Source organism: Leguminivora glycinivorella, chromosome 15 (genome assembly GCF_023078275.1).
Source record: "Leguminivora glycinivorella isolate SPB_JAAS2020 chromosome 15, LegGlyc_1.1, whole genome shotgun sequence".
In the NCBI taxonomy this organism is placed as follows: Eukaryota; Metazoa; Arthropoda; class Insecta; order Lepidoptera; family Tortricidae; genus Leguminivora; species Leguminivora glycinivorella.
Window position 1 is genome coordinate 9,973,300 of NC_062985.1, and position 18,039 is coordinate 9,991,338.

At 37.7% G+C, this 18,039-nt stretch overlaps 1 protein-coding gene and 1 long non-coding RNA gene across 7 annotated transcripts in view; one reads left to right on the forward strand and one right to left on the reverse strand.

Moving 5' to 3' along the window:
• Window positions 1-18,039, forward strand: part of LOC125233791 (probable cytochrome P450 6a17) — a 48,528-nt gene that overhangs the window by 16,917 nt on the left and 13,572 nt on the right. For both annotated transcript variants that reach the window (XM_048139897.1, XM_048139896.1), the window contains exons 2-4: window positions 705-903; window positions 1,157-1,402; window positions 1,731-1,849. In XM_048139897.1, coding sequence (XP_047995854.1) covers window positions 1,176-1,402; window positions 1,731-1,849 — 346 coding nt within the window. In that variant the 5' untranslated portion in view covers window positions 705-903; window positions 1,157-1,175. The remainder of the gene's footprint in view (window positions 1-704; window positions 904-1,156; window positions 1,403-1,730; window positions 1,850-18,039) is intronic.
• Window positions 6,684-17,174, reverse strand: LOC125233793. 5 transcript variants are annotated; one of them, XR_007177892.1, is made up of 8 exons: window positions 17,070-17,174; window positions 15,635-15,748; window positions 10,821-10,876; window positions 10,465-10,635; window positions 9,325-9,530; window positions 7,808-7,964; window positions 7,415-7,545; window positions 6,684-7,110 (listed from the first exon to the last, which is right to left on the reverse strand). It is a non-coding gene; the product is annotated as an uncharacterized LOC125233793 (long non-coding RNA). The 5 variants fall into 5 exon arrangements; XR_007177891.1 differs by lacking the exon at window positions 17,070-17,174 and adding an exon at window positions 16,633-16,880; XR_007177890.1 differs by lacking the exon at window positions 17,070-17,174 and adding an exon at window positions 15,896-16,168.

The window sequence follows — 18,039 nt, forward strand, 5'->3', positions numbered from 1 at the left end:
CAAGTCATCACACAAATAAATGGCCTTACCGGGATTCGAACCCGGAACCGCGGCGTAGCAGGCAGGGTCACTACCGACTGCGCTAGACCGGTCGTCAAAAAGGTGAACGACCGGTCTTTGCAGCTTTGGCACACCTCGGACACTGGCGATCAAATATAGGAAAGAGGCTCGTTCCTAGCACACAGTCTAAGCTCGTGTAGGTGAACGCGTACTATGCTTGTATGAGTGACATATGACAGGTCGACTGTTTGCGTTTTTGACAGGCGGTAACTGCCAGGTAACCGAGAGGGGGTGGGCAGCGATTTCAGCGGGGAGCAGGAGTGGCCATACTGTACGATAGTACTCTTTATTATACTGTGGCTTTGGTGTCATACTAGGGTTGCGGGAGATGTGTTTTTTTTAACAAATAGAATCACAAGTTTGATTCCCATGGATTATATTAGTCCTTAAAAATACTCTAACTACTCACGCCGGTATTATATTATATTATATTCCCAAAAGAGCTATAGGCAGAGCACATGAAACGGCTTAGGTTTCAGTGCCAGTCTTCGCAATTAAGGGGTTGAAAGAAAACCAAATTATAATATTGCATTGACAATAGCTACCAGCCCAGCACCCACCATAATGAAACACATAATCTACAGACGCTAACTCCTCGTAAGGTTCTGTATTATTAGTCCTGACAGCTTCCTTGCGTATTTCAGGAACCCACCAGTTTTTCCAACGAACCCTGGTCATCCTGGACCCAGCACTCATCAAACGGGTCTGCGTCACCGACTTCTCACACTTCGTAGATCGAGGCTTCTTCTTCAATGAGGAAGTGGATCCCCTGGCCGGGTCTGTGCTGTTTCTGAGGGGTCACGAATGGCGCAGACTGAGAGCCAAGATATCGCCCATATTCTCGTGAGTAATGCTACTGTATTACTCCTGGTATCTGGTACAGTTCCTCTAATATACCCTGGCTATCGGGACCCAGCACTTAGTAGATAGCAGCTTCCCCCTTCCCCCTTGATATCAAAATTCTACATTAATGACCTCCTCCATGTCTTGGCCGTATGAATTGACCAGCTCCCTATGGAGCAGAAATTTTCTGAACTGAATTAAATTATACCCTCCTCTTGGGCATATGAACTGACCCATTTTTTTAACTTTGCAGGCCTAATAAACTAAAAGGAATGTTCCCGATCATAGAGAACACTGCTCAAGAGTTTGTCAAGCGCGTCACAACACTGAATTCCAACTCCGTAGTGGACTCAGAGCGTCTCCTTGGCGGCTATACGGCGGACGCCATAGTGCCCTGTGCGTTTGGCGTCAAGTGTAACGTCATGGACAATGAAAAGGACCCGTTCGCTGTGGCGCTACATGCGTTCTATGAGATGACGCCGTTTAATCTGTTTGAGAAGTAAGTATGTTTTATTTTATTGGTTCATATTGTAGAGAAAAAGCTTATAAATTCGGAAACTCACCGCTGGTAGGTCTTTGTGACACGTCTAATGTATAGGTACCTCCAATTCCGTGTACCTACTGTACCTACACGGAGTGATTTCAATGCGTCAAAATAGGTACTGTGGAGTCGTAATGAATGTTCTGATTCAACCTACCTATTTAATATGCTAGAACGCCTAGAACATCTTCAAATGTTAAATTATAACTTAATCATTAATATAATAATATACGAAACCAATATCCCCTAGGATCACTTATCTTAAAATTCTCTCGCACTATTCCAGGACCATGCGGCAGTTCTGGCCCGCATTCTGCATGTTCTTCAGACTGAAGATTATCCCGCAGAAAACGCATGATTTTTTCTACAACATCGTTACCAGCGTGTTGAGGGACCGAGAAAATGGTATGTAAAAGGTCCTTATAAAAAAAAACTTTGAAATATACTTACCCTGATCAATAATTGCGCCAATAAGGCTTTGCCTTTCGCTGGCAGTAAACCATTCAGAATACCCTAATTATTGCGGAAATGAATTAGCCTTTGTAATATGCATTATATTTCCGCTTAATTTTTTCCTTCCACAATGTTCACATCCTTTATTTATGCAAAACATGCAATGCATAACTGTTGTTGGGTTGCGGAAAATGCGAATTAAAACTAACTATATAAAGTATTAATTAATAAAACATATTATTAACCCCGCCCGTTAAGCAAGCAGAACTTGCGGTAACATTGCTCAATGCTACATCTGGGAGCTTGAAACTTACAATTGCAAGCTTGCAATGTTTGAGCAACGTTTGAGCCATATTGATGTTAAACGAATTCGGCCGCGCTGTAGATAAACCCTGTAAGTTTCCCAGATCGCATTTTTACAACTTTCTATAACTTTGAATAGCAATGTTGCTGATACATTGAAATATAAACTTACTGGAAAGTTATGACGAAAACTTTTAATAAGTTCATTTTTCTACATTGCAACAATAGCACAATATGAAACTTGTACGTAACTTACACGCTATTCATTACGGCAATGTTACATTTACAATACACCAATAAGTTTGAAGTTTTATATTGTATTAACTTTTCACAGATACCTTTTAATAAGTTACAAATGTAACATTGCTTTAAATAACTCTTGTGAAGTTCCTTGCAAGTTTCATCTTTGTATATTGCAACAATAGCACATTATGCAACTTTTACGTAACTTACACGCTATTCATTACGGCAATGTTACATTTACAATACACCAAAAAGTTTGAAGTTGTATATGTAACTTTTCACAGATAACTTTTAATAAGTTACAAATGTAACATTGCTTTAATAACTCTTGTGAAGTTCCTTGCAAGTTACATGTGCATTAGTAAAACAACATTGATTGTATAACTTGAGGCTAAGTTACACCTGTAACATACCAAGAACTTTCGGATTTAATGTTGTGCTATTATTCGTTGGCAACTTTGGTATATTACACAGATGTAACGTTGCTTTTATTAACTCTAGTGAAGTTTCTTGCAAGTTACGCTTCTAATGTACCTAAAAGTAGCGCTATGTTTCATTTGGAACTTTTCATATAATAGCATTTGGTATGTTGTGTCAACAAATCACTGGCAACTTCACAATTTGCTAAATGTAAACGTTACGTGAAAGTTACTTGTGAACCGTTCACACATCATTTCATGAGGATTTAGGGATATTGCAGGGAACTTGATTTTTGTGGTTGACAGGACGTTACGAATAAAACTGCACATAGGGTGCTAGAAAAGGTTTGTTCCTGATTTGTCGTACATTCCTGTTTCATCGCATTCCTGATTCGTCGTATTGCTGTTTGGTCGAATTTTTCTATAAATTATAGTTAACTATATAAATAATTTGGAAACGGGATATTTATGAACTTCTTACAATAATTATACAGATAATTCCGACGAAACAGCAATACGATTAATTTAGGAATCCAACGAAACAAGAATAAGACGAAAAAGGAAGAAACCTCGGACCGCCGCTCGCCCAGGCTCGTGGCGGTCGGTACGCAGCTTAACACTTAACCAATATCATTTAATTTAATGATTATGTATGATTGTGACTAGAAACAAAAGTAAAACTTTAGAAATCAACACACAAAAATCCAATTATTATAAAACAAAAACATGGATACACAGACGAAATATTTTATTTCAATTCTTACTTACTTACTATTATTCTACATTTGTAGTAATATCAAGGTTTTGTTTCCTTCCCCAAAACTTAACCAATCGTAACCAAATAAAATTAAATCTAAATGATGAGAGTGTCTATGTCGAACTGTTTTGCTTTTCTTTTGAAGTCAATATCAAAATTTGAATACCACGCGTGAGCGTCAGGACCCCTGGACCAGTACAGATATTTGATGTTTAGTACTTACTAAAATTTAGTACCTATTTGATACTATTTGGTACCTGAGTACATATATTTGGTACCTCCACTGATATCGAAAAATCGAGCGAATAAAGTGGCCAGACATTCTGACGTCAGGATGTCTGGACCATTTTTGGTTTACATAGTTCTAGACAACACTACTAATTGATGTCTTAGTCAATATTTACTACCTATTTGGTACCTGTCAATATATTTTTTTCAAATTTTTTGGCGTACCAGAAAAAAGTTATGATGGAATTTAAAGTTGAAAACTAGTGTAATTACACTAATTACTTTTATATTTCGACTATATTAATGCCACTAGTCAGTAGAGATGATGTGCAAGTGCCTAAAAATAAATTCCTATTTAAGTTGACGCGCAGGAGGGCAGGCGGATTTGCCTCTATTCTTTTGACTGGCGCTACATACTTCAACAGCACGGCCGGGCTCACAACTTAAAATTCCGTCATAACTTTTTTCTGGTACGCCAAAAAAATTTGAAAAAAATATATTGACAGGTACCAAATAGGTAGTAAATATTGACTAAGATATCAATTAGTAGTGTTGTCTAGAACTATGTAAACCAAAAATGGTCCAGACATCCTGACGTCAGAATGTCTGGCCACTTTATTCGCTCGATTTTTCGATATCAGTGGAGGTACCAAATATATGTACTCAGGTACCAAATAGTATCAAATAGGTACTAAATTTTAGTATGTACTAAACATCAAATATCTGTAGTGGTCCAGGGGTCCTGACGCTCACATACCACGCCTATCTTTGCGGCATAAATATCTAGCCTTAACTATATAAATTTTGCCCAAGTTTGAAGGCTCTACCTTCAAACTTCAATAATATGTGTCTAGATAATATATACAAAGAAGCAAAATAGTCTGACACAATATAAAGGCTTGAAAAAATCAAAGCTATGCTTTTTGGTACCAGTTACATGCCTACTGGTGCTCCCGCACCGGGCTGTTATAAATGTTAATTATATAATGGTTCTCGCACACTGGCTGCTATATAACGTTGTATAACACGGTTTCTTTTATATAACTTTATGGTGCTCCCGCGGCCAGCGTGGGACCACCATAACACGGTGTGAGAGTACCATACCATTATAAAATTATAATAATATTATTATGAGACAAGGGGAGCTAAACTTTGGCGACGGTTACATGCTTATTTAAGTGTGTCACAATAATAAGAAACATGGGAAGTAAAACTTAAAAACTATAATTGCTAAACTACGATACAAATTTGAACCGCACTGGTTACTCCGATTTACAGTGTTTGGAAACCAGTTATATGTCTATTGGCGCTCCCACACCGGGCTGTTATAAATGTTAATTATATAATGGTGCCCTAACACTGGCTGTTATATAACGTTATATAACACGGTTTCTTTTATATAACATTATGGTGCTCCCGCGGCCAGCGTGGGACCACCATAACACGGTGCGGGAGCACCATACCATTATTAAATTATAATATTATGAGACAAGGGGAGCTAAATTTTGGCGACGCTTACATGCTTATTAAGTATATTAGTCCGAGTTCTTAACAGCGACTTACTATGAGTGTACAGTCCCTGCTGGCAGAAAGCATGAAACTTGGCATGTATATAGCTTATAGGTTTATAAGAAAATATGGAAGTAGAAACACGCCGAGGTGTCATGTTTCCCCTCTTTCCCCCCACTTTTGTATCCCTGATTTCAGTTTTTTAATATTTCCATGAAAACCGTAAAAGCTATCATCACGATGTCTAGGAGAAATATGTCCTTCATAAAATTCTCTACAATATTGTCTTTAGAAGTATAGAGCTAGAACTTATAATTTTCAAATTATGCTCATTTTCCCCTAACGATATTTCTCTTTGGTGACCTGAACGATAAGTAAGACTAGCGACTTTGCTCTTTTACCTGTGGCGATGTTGCTTCACAAAATTGTTCCTTGGGTCAAACTGATCCGATTTTGCTCAATAGTCATGAAATCGCGCGTCACTACCCCCCACAAAGACAAGGGGAAAGGGCCGGTTTCCTCGGTGAAAACTATGCATTACTTCTTTTTGCTCTTAGTGACTAGGGCAAATCGTATATCATTTTCGTGTAATATAAGAACGAGTTAATCATTTCTGAAAAAATCGTTGCACCTTATCATACAAAAATAACGATTTGTCACTGTTCTCAACGTAAATGCATGATGTTCTTATAGAAACACAAACATCACTATATCTTATGCTTTTAATATTTGAGGAGTTCCCTCGCTAATCAGAATTCTGTCCTATGTTTTATTTGTTGATAATTGCCGCGTTGTAACTGTAAATGCCATAACTTCCATACTTAATGAAATACATCGAAATTCATTATTTTGCTATAAAATCGTTATTTTTGTATGAAAAGGTGCAACGATTTTTTCAGAAATGATTAACTGGTCCCTATATTACACGAAAATGATATACGATTTGCCCTAGTCGCTAAGAGTAAAAAGAAGTAATGCATAGATTTCACCGAGGAAACCGGCCCTTTCCCTTTGTCTTTGTGGGGGGTAGTGACGTGCGATTTCGTGACTATTGAGCTAAATCGGATCAGTTTCACCCAAGGAACAATTTTGTGAAGCAACATCGCCATAAGTAAAAGAGCAAAGTCGCTAGTCTTACTTATCGTTCAGGTCATCAAAGAGAAATATTGTTAGGGGAAAATGAGCATAGTTTGAAAATTATAGGTTCTAGCTTTATACTTCCATAGACAATATTGTAGAGAATTTTATGAAGAATCTACTTCTCCTAGACATCGTGATGATAGCTTTCACGGTTTTTATGGAAATATTAAAAAACTGAAATCAGGGATACAAAAGTGGGGGGAAAGAGGGGAAACATTGACACCTCGGCGTGTTTCTACTTCCATATTTTCTTATAAACCTATAAGCTATATACATGCCAAGTTTCATGCTTTCTGCCAGACCGGACTGTACATTTGGTTAAGAACTCGGACTATATCACAATAATAAGAAACACGGGAAGCAAAACTTAAAAACTAAAATTGCTCAACTACGCTACAAATTTGAACCACGCTGGTTACTCCGATTTAGTGTTTGGAAACTTAAACGTATGTCTTGTATTTAATAAAATTCTACTAGTTTAAGGTTTTGTCATCATCCATCACCTGCATTTAAAAATAATTGTTTCTTGTTACTAATTATTGTCGCTTAATTCGGGTCCCACCATGTTGAAACCATATCATCTGTAACGTTTGGAAATGTCTGCCTTACAGCACCTGTAAAAATATGAACTGTTAGAACACATTTATTTGTTTTAAATAAATTTGAACTAAACGCATATTAATAAAAGACGGACACTGCGGGCACTGCGGCGATGCCCTTTATAAAGTTCTAGCTTTTGCCCGCGGCTTCGTTCGCGTTAGAAAGAGACAAAAAGTAGCCTATGTCACTCTCCATCCCTTGCAACTACCTTCACTTAAAAAATCACGTAAATTCGTCGCTCCGTTTTGCCGTAAAAGACGGACAAACAAACAGACACACACACTTTCAGGTTTATTATATTAGTATGGATGCACTTACGTTTTATAACATCATCAGCATTGAGGAAGACAATTTGAAATTGCTTTTTTTCCCGTCCAAGATTTTTTTCCAGACAGCGGTTGACGCAGTCCCGTTCCTTCGCTTCCTCCTGTATGCCTTAGCATATCAAACTAAAAAGAGAAAAAAGAAATAAGTATTGGCGTTGTGTAATCAATAATTACGATGATAAAGATAATAGTTATTAATAAAAGACGGTTAGGTACTAGTACTAACACGTTCACTGTCGAACTCCCATGTGTGAGACAGGCTCGCCTCTCTTCAACCATCATGAGCACATGTCGCACTCCATGGAGCATTTTGCGGGCACGTCAGATGGTTCACAAATCAATCAAATACTTTTTCGAGTAGTCAGAATAAGGTATTTGTACTTACGTTTTATAACATTCATCAGCTTTGGGGAAGACAATCTGAAATTGTTTTTTTCCCCGTCCAAGAGCAATTACTGCCCCAAGTAATCCGAGATTTTTTCCAGACAGCGGTTGATACAGTCCCGTTCTTTGATTCTTCGTGTATGCCTTAGCATATCAAACTAAAAAGAGAAAAATTCACATGTCAAATCGGGAAGTGACCGAGTTAAAAATGCGATCGGCTCGAACGATTAAAAAAGCTTTATTGATATTCGGCCAAGAAATAGTATTTTATGCAACCGGCGTTTAAAGGAGATCAAAAAAGGCGAGTGGCGTTGGTAACAATTTGAGGCGAAAATGTTTTGACTCCGTTAAACACCGTTGCATACAGTACTTTTTCTACGACCATGTACTTAGTTTAAAGTTTTCTAGAATATTTCGTGAAATTCACACATTTTCCTGTATTTTGACGCAAAGGTTTGCACTACGCGCACCCGCGCCAGCTGGCTGGCTTTGGGGAATAGACTATTATGTGGGGTTTTAAAGATGTATGCACGACCCTGTCAAAATTCAAAATATTCAGCAAATAGGCCACAGGAGCACTTGGGCTATTTTTTTTAAGTTGTCCACCCCACTCTTTTTGTAACATGGGTATTTTTTACGCGATTCATACTCAGAATCGAGAGCTCTTTGAATTCTGATAGGAGAAAAAAAATATCCCAAGATTTCCATAATTTTTTTCGAATCTTCCATTCCCTTGCCGCCATACAAAATGTATGAAAAAATGGTAACGGAATGGGAAAAAAAAACCTTGGGACACTTCTTTTCTCAAATTAGGATTGAAAGAGTTCGCGATTTTGAGTGGAAAACACATAAAAATTTCCAAATCCAAAAAAAGTGGGGTGGACAACTTTGAAAAAAAAAATGGCCCACTTTTACCCGTCACATACATAACATAATATTTATATTTGAATTTAAATTACAATACTAATTTTACCTAATAATGACACAGAATACATATTAGGACAACAAATGTATAAAGCTACTACCTGTAAATGACGAATAACAGTTCGGGAGTAGAGAAAATATTAAACAGGAACATTCATTGGGCATAAAATAAAGCAGAAGGTAGCTATTAAGAGGCCACCACCATTTATACAATATTGAAATATATATAAGATCTCCCATAATTATATAAAACGACATGCTGAAAAAACATGAAATTTGGCATAAATGTTGAAAAACCAATATGTATTTGTACTGGCACTCATTTTCGTTGCTGAAAACTGTAATACAATGACAATAGAGGGAGTGTAAGTTCAGTATGGAAATCTCATATGCGCTCTATTTTCTTTGTTTTACAATGATTAGCAACTTAAATAAAATTAATACCTGATTTGGAAAATATCTTGTTATTTCAGCAAGTAGTCATTTTTAATAAGAGCGTAGGTAACTGTTCTGTCTGGAAATAGCTGTTCGGGAGACAATGCATTATGGTGCCTTTAGATCGTGATAACTATAATGACTCTAAGGTCAACATACCAATTGCGATCGAACGTTTTCCTCGCCTAGCATCGCCTCCATGTTCACGAGTTCGCTTATTTGAGTCAGAGGTAATTTAGGCAACTACAATGTTGTTGGTTTCGGTTCCGAAGCAACATTTATTATTGATAATTCGATCGCTTCTACTTTTCTCATAATAAACGTAACAAAAGGTTTTATCTCCTTCAGCTCTGTGAGAACATCCACTGAAATTAACACAAAAAGAGTACATTAGGTATATAGCGGGTTACAGGTGAAAAACTTAAGAAAGTCACATGTATGTGCGAGTGACGTGTTCGAATAGGCGTTTGTAATTTTAAATGTGTTCTCTATTCGAACACGTCACTCACACATACAACATGTGACTTTCTTAAGTTTTTCACCTATAGTAATGTTAGTATGGAGAATGACCTTTGACCAATGTATTCATGTAGACTTAATATGTAATATATGTAATTTCACTTATTGTATGATCACAAAGTTGCTGCAGGTCTTTTTGAAAACAGGTTTTTTTAATGAAAGGGTCTAGCCGCAATCTTATAGTGAAACTGCCCCTGGCTGAAATGTTTTCTTAAGTGCGTTTGTTTGTCTTATTTTAAGATATCGTTTTACCAAATTTCAAGCTCAGAATCCTCTTGGTTTTGCTAAAAAAAAGGAAAATAAAAAGAAAGTTTTTATTTTATTTGTAGCTGAAGTAATAGTAGGCCGGATTTCTCTGAAATTTAGATATTTTATGCACCTAACAGTAATTTAAAAAAACCAAGGTTCTAACTTGTTCACAAGTGCCAAATTTTTTTTAGTAAGAGGATATCTTATAATAAGACAAACACACTTAAGAAAGCTATACATTTCAGCCAGGGGCAGTTTCACTATAGGATTGCGGCTAGACCCTTTGTAGTTGGTAGTTTGTAGATGCCTTGCTAAATTCCTGTAAATAATATTATATTCAGTGCAATATAGTCACATTTAGTAGTAGTTTATATTTTTTAAACGAAATTTATTTTCGTCACAACAGAGGATTTGCTAGCTATATATTTTTTTTCCAAAATATATTAACTTATAGGAGCGCTGGTGGCCTAGTAAAAGCTTGCGACTTTGAATCCAAACGGCTACGAATTTATTAATTACAAATGGACATACCTGACTTACAAACGCTCTGACAACTATCCAGTATCCAGACTATCGGTGTCGGCTATGTGTTTTGTTCTTCCTCCTTGTCGGGAAGTCATTCCCACTTTGGGAATCAGATGTCGGGCAGTTTTCGCTATCTGGCATTTAACGTTGACACTGGTGTTACTACAACACTAGACCCTGCGAAAAATAAATACATTTTACTGTACTGTCACAGCATTAATCGTCTACAGCAAAAATTGTCTACATCCAATATTTGATCACAAAAAAATCTACTATGTCTCCGATTTCGGCTATAGCGACTGCCACTTAATTCATTAATTCAGGGTGCGAACCTTAGGTCAAATGTATTTATATTAACATACCTGTATCTTTAGCAGGAAGGGGCAATTCCACAACAGGACTGCGACTATTCAAAAGTCTGTGCGAAAGATAAAGAAAATATTTAATTGTAGTGTATTGAAATATGAGGGTACTTCAACAAAACCAGTCTGGATTTGTCAGGTACGCAATCACATGTGCTCTCCCGAATTTCGGCGATATTTCCGCGATATAATAGTGGCGACGGGACAATTTGGTAGTAAAAGCGTGTGTAAAGACTGTGTTAGTGAGTTTTTGTGAGGTTTTGAGTGCAAAGTGCAAAAAATGGGTATTAAATTTGGTGAATTTGATATGGCTAATGGCTGCTGGGAAAACTACATTACAAGGTTTGAATTCTGTTTAAGTGCAAATGATATAGTGGATGAGGACAAGAAAAAGGCGAATTTGTTGGCGGTATGTGGCTCTCAACTATTTGATTTAATAGTTTCTTTGTCATCTCCCACTAGTATAGGTGACATAACCTATAAAAAAATTTTGGAATTTTTGAAGGCTCATTTTCATCCTACACCTAATGAGATTGTAGAATCATTTAAGTTTCACTCAAGAAATCAAGAGGAGGGGGAAAAAGTCAAAGATTATGTAGCAAATTTAAGGAAAATGAGTATTCATTGCAATTTCACAGACTTGGAGAGGACTTTGCGTGATCGCTTGGTTTGTGGTATTCGGAGTAAAGAGGTCCAAAGAAAGCTGTTGCAATGTGAGAAGTTAACATTTAAGCAAGCAACAGAGATAGCATTTTCACATGAGAGTGCCACATTTGATTCCAGTATTATTATATTGCCAGGATCATCTAAACCAGATGTGGAGGTTGATGAGCCCATGGAGGTAAACAAAATCACTAACATAAAGGTTGACAAACAGAATAAATCGTGCTTCAGGTGCGGTAGGCAACATAGAGGAGAGTGCAGATTCCGTTGGAGTAAATGTAATTCTTGTGGCAGAACCGGCCACATTGAGGCTGTATGTCTTACTAAAAATAAAAAGGATATGGATATAAGGCATAAATCAAACTGCAATGGATTATATGCAAATGTAAACAATGTTAGAGAAAATAAAGCTGACCCTATTATGGTAAAGGTGTCAATTGAAGGTTCTGTTATTGAAATGGAAGTGGACACGGGATGTGCATATACTCTAATTTCTGAAGAGACAGCCAGACTCATATGGAAGGGGAAATTACCTATATTAGAGAAAGATGGTGTCACATTGTCTACGTGGACAAAGGACCAATTACAGATATTGGGGACAGTTAAGGTGCAAGCTTGTTTCAAGGGATTACAAGATAACCTTATGATGATTATAGCCAGGGGTGATGGACCTAGTCTTTTAGGACGTAATTGGTTTAGGCCATTCGGAATACGGGTTGAAGGAGTTATGCATCTGAAAATAAACAATGATGAGATTAGAAGACTTCTCCAAAAATATAGTGATGTTTTCCAAGAAGGTTTGGGGAAGTATAAAGGCCCAATGGTGAATATTAAACCTCGGGAAGGAGCGGTGCCCAAGTTTTTGAAAAGTAGACCCATTCCTTTTGCTCTGAGAGAAAGAGTAATGAAAGAAATAGACAGGTTAGTAGAGGAAGGAGTATTGGAACCAACCGCACACTCTGAGTGGGCTACTCCGATAGTACCTGTCCTGAAACCAAATGGTAATGTAAGGCTTTGCGGTGACTATAGGTCTACGGTTAATATGGTAACTGACACCGATACATACCCTCTACCTACTTTGGATGAGGCCTTCACCGCTATACAGGGTGGCACAATTTTCAGTAAGATTGATCTAGAAAGGGCTTACACTCAGGTTAGTGTGGATGAGGCAACGGCACAGCTACTAACAATAAATACACCGAAAGGCCTTTATAAAATGAAACGTTTAGCCTTCGGGGTCAAGGCGTGTCCCGGTATCTTCCAGAGACTTATGTCTTCCTTGCTTGTAGGAATAAGAGGAATAGCTGTATTATTGGATGATATTGTTGTAAGTGGCAGAGATGTCGCCGAGCATAACTCCAGATTAGAAATGGTGTTAAAAAAATTACAAGAAGCTGGCCTAAGAGTTAACAAGGAAAAGTGTAACTTTGCAGTACAGAGTGTGAAATTTTTAGGGTTTCTCATTGATGAATGTGGCATACACCCTTGTGAAGATAAAATACAGGCAATCGAGAGTACACCGGCACCAAGTAATGTAAAAGAGCTCCAAGCATTCTTGGGGTTGCTTAATTTTTATGATCGGTTTTTACCGCACAAGGCTAATATTGCTGAACCACTTTACAAGTTGCTAAATAAGGATATGAAATGGCAATGGACTATGCAGCATCAGAAGGCATTTGAAAAGCTGCGGAAGATGTTGTCGAGTACTGACACTCTAGTCCACTATGATGTAAATAAGGAGATAATTATGTCATGTGATGCGTCACAATTTGGCTTGGGCGCAGTTCTAGAACATGTGATGGAAGATGGATCAGTCAGACCGGTAATGTTTGCCTCAAGGACAATGAACATTCATGAAAGGAATTATGGTCAGATAGATAAAGAGGCAGCAGCTATAGTATTTGGCCTCAAGAAATTCCACCAGTTTATTAGTGGTAGGAAGATTACGATCAGAACCGATCATAAACCGTTATTGGGGTTGTTTGAACCTAAAAAACCCATTCCAAATGTTATATCTCCAAGAATGCTCCGCTGGGCATTACTATTGAACTCTTATGATTACTCCATACAGTATGTGGAAGGTAAAAAATTAGGAAATGCTGATGCTTTAAGCAGGTGGCCGTCCCAGGACCAATCAGCTGAAGAGGAATATTTAGGAGTCCTCCTTATAGAAGAAACTCCATCAGATCTGGAACTGTCCGCCAGTGAAGTGGCGAAATTGACAACTAAAGATAAAACACTAAGCAAGGTGTTATACTGGATTCGAAACGGGTGGCCCAGCAAAGTAGATGTCGAATATAAAGTATACTGGCAGAAACGCAACGAAATATCAGAATATAGAAACTGTATTCTGTGGGGCAATCGAGTGATTATACCGGATAAGATGAGGCCGTACATCCTACAGGAATTACATTCAAATCATGACGGAATAGTGATAACAAAAGCCTTAGCGCGAAGTTATTTTTGGTGGCCGGCTATAGACAGGGAAATAGAAAATTTGGTAAAAAAATGCGAAACTTGTGCTGAAAATAGAAATATGCCCTCACAAGTGAGCCATAAGTGGATAAGGCCGGAGAAAGCATGGTCACGGTTGCATGTTGATTATGCAGGGCCATTTCAAGGAAAAACATTTCTCATATTGATAGATGCCTATTCAAAATGGCCTGAAGTAAAGATTGTCTCGGATATGAGCTCAGGGACACTTATAACTGTTTTACGGGACATATTTGCAGAACAAGGGTTACCAGAGACCTTGGTCAGTGATAATGGCAGAAGTTTTATTTCGGACCAGTTTAGAGAATTCTTATCAGCTAATGGAATAAGACAAGTCTTGACGCCACCGTACCATCCAGCGTCTAATGGGCAAGCTGAGAGGACTGTACAGACGGTCAAGAATAAATTAAAGAAACAGTCCACACTTCCATGGAACATAAGATTACCTACAATATTGTATGGATTGCGTACTACACCGAATAGTACGAATGATAAGTCACCGGCGGAACTTTTAAATAACAGGCGTTTCCGGACCAAGTTTGATCACCTTAATCCACTTACATTTAAGAACCAGGAAGAGACGCAAGTGTGTGACGAGAATGAAAACACTCAAGTACGTTCATTTCAGACGGGACAGACGGTGTATTTTCGGAATTACAGTTCAGGACCGCGCTGGTTGAAAGGAATCATCGAGAAGAGACAAGGCATTTGTAGGTATATAATAAAATGGAACGGAAAGTTAATGAAGAGACATATTAATCAGATACAAGGTCATGGGGGAAAGGCGGAAGATATCCGTCAGAATGCTACAGAAGATACAGGTCATGAAGTAATACGTGACACTGAGACCAAACCATGTGAAGATAGTGATGAGGATGAAGAACTTAATGTAAAAGTAAATGCTACACCCCCGGCCTCTCAATGGGCTGATATCATAGGGGTTTCCGGTCCTCAGGATTATACACTCAATCAGAGCCAAGAACGCATACCGCCAACCAACAAACGAATGAGATCGCCTTCATCACCACAAAACATGGAAGCAAAGAGAGTGGCCATGGATTCATATGAGAGTCTGTCAGAGTCTGATTATGAACAGACAGAAGATCCAAACCAAGACTTTTAATAGACAATGATAATGTTAGTTTTAGTATAAATGCATGATAGGATGTAAGGACCTTGTTACAGACAATTTAATAGTGTTAGTGAACTGTCGATAAACAGTGAAAATTAGTGCTAGTGAACTATCAGTGATTTATAGTGGACTATCCCGAGGGAAAGGCATGTAGTGTATTGAAATATGAGGGTACTTCAACAAAACCAGTCTGGATTTGTCAGGTACGCAATCACATGTGCTCTCCCGAATTTCGGCGATATTTCCGCGATATAATATTAATGAAATTTTATCATTAATAAAAAAATATTATATAATAATACAAGGACGGACAACATGTGTCTACATTACTTTAATGTTGATCGTAACTAAAGCAACAACTTTATTAAAATAAAATAACCGAGGAAATGAAACAGTGAGATATCTAAAAAGCCCAAGGAATCTTCTCTGATGTTGGTACACTTTGTCCTCTAGAAAATGTTAAAAAATATAATGAATGCAGTTCAACAATGAGCTATTATACATATATGTATGCATAGGTACAAACCTTCTTTGAACGAAATTGAATCATCGCGATTTCTTTATAATTTTTCTTTTTCCCAGGCTTCATGCTGACTAGGTACTCCATGCCATTATGTGTAAAAGTAACGACCACATAAAGCTGAAAAAATAATGGATTTTATAAAATCACCATCATTCATTAAGTCCTACTAATAACATGTGCCTATGGTTACACGAAATAAAAATATTCATTCATTAATTATCGTGTTCAGACAACTAGTGGGGCATAAAATTTTATTTCAATTACCTGCAGTGATAGAAGATTTCAACGGGTCTTATCATACCACGGAGAACTTGCAACATAATCAACAGTGCTATATATACAGTCTAGAGTAGAAAACATTCATAACTAAATTACTTAGTATTTAACAAACCGTAGAACATAATTACCTAATACTTGAATAAGAGTTACAGGTTCTAGAAAACAATTTTCATAAACTAAGTATTAATAAAAATACAATATCAATCAGTGTCTTAAAAAGTAGCCTATGTCACTCTCCATCCCTTCAACTATCAGGGATAAGTTCGCCTTTGTACTGTCTATCCTGTGTCATATTTGTGTTTTGTACAATAAAGAGTTTATACATACATACATACTATCTCCACTTAAAAAATCACCTAAATTCGTCGCTCCGTTTTGCCGTGAAAGACGGACAAACAAACAGACACACACTTTCCCATTTATAATATTAGTATGGAAGTATGGATATGGCTATATTATAATATGCTTATGAGTTTGTAAAGCAGTACCGGATAAAATTGGCACTAGGTTTACCACTAGGGATTGCACAACAAAATCATTACAATACAATTATTTTTCAAAGTCCCTAAATCTTTTTTTTTGTGGTCAATTACTTCGGCAATTATTGATATTAGCGAAAAGTTTTTCCTGCAAAACATATTTATTTTAGCGCAATCCCTTCAATAACATCATAAAAAATAGATAAAAATAGATAATAATAATGTAATGCCAATTCTACATACCTTTCGGACCAGAACGATAAACGTCGACATGTCGACAATAGTCGATTTTTGATATATTTGAATACATCATTTTAAATCAGCACGGTGCTATTTTTCCGGTCTGAAAGGGTTCTACAATTTAGGAAAGCTCGAATTCATGCTTGGTACTGATCAAGCCATTGGGCTTAACAAAATGTCCGCCCTGCCGCCGAGCGAACAAAATGCGTCACTGCTGCAGGCTCGATTGTTCACCCCTACCGGGCTACCGCCGCTGCTAGATATATAAACCTGAAGCATTTTCTTTTTTAAAAAACTACATTTCTAGAACTACGTTACTACAAACTCGATCAAACTACAATTACAACTGGCGGGCGTTGAAAATAAACGCATGGACGCCAAGCAGTTAACTTGATCGAATCTTCAGAATTCATGCAAAATTAAATAAACAAAATACTTACTGCACGATCCTGGTCTTCCTGTTCTGCAGGATTCATTTTGGACTATTAAATTACTTTAATTACTCGTAACTTCACATTCAATTCAACAGGCACGTGAGATACGGCGCGGCACGCTAACGCAAGGGAGTCTAAGGAAAAAGAAAAAATGGCGGCTGGCGCGGCGGAGTGTTGCCAACTCGGATTTTGAAAAAATGCTCGACTGAAGCTAGGAACACACTACGCGGACGTCCGTCCTCCGTCGTGAATTGACCGCGGACGGGAATCTGGACAATGACATTACACATAACCGTGCAAACTATCGGTCGACGGACGTGGACGTGGCCTTGAGCGCACGGACGTCCGATCGAAATCTGGCTCGCTGGATGTTTTGTTCCGTGCACACTGATCGGTCGCGGTCGCGGTCGATTTACAACGGACGTCCGCGTAGTGTGTTCCTTGCTTGATGCCGGGAATAGGTCAAAAATATGCTATAAAAATGCAATACTGTACAATAGCAAGTACTGTTATTTTAAAACTATGACAAGTAAAAACGAGCAATTCTTGTATATTTCTTTATTTATTTATATAGACGTTCGCGGAAACCGCTCTAACGATTTCGCTAAATTTGTTGTGGGGGTTTTTGGGGGTGAAAAATCGATCTAGCGAAGCCTTATCGCCATCTCGTGTGGAGTAGTTGTATTTTTAAGAGAGAATTCTCGGGCGGCGAAATTAACGACCATATAGCTGCGCTTAGCTCAGCGATGAGGTCGATCTACGAGTAATAATGTTCACAGATAGATCGCATGTGTCAGGGTTTCGAATTTCGGCCAGAAATTAAGTTTTTGTTTTTATTTTTTTTACAACAGTTTTTTTTTAAATATAAAGACGTGATATAATAAAATAGAACCGAGCGAAGCTCGGTCACCCAGATATTAATACTAAAGCCTGACAGAAATATATGAGTATTATTGTCAAGAGGGCGCTGTTTATT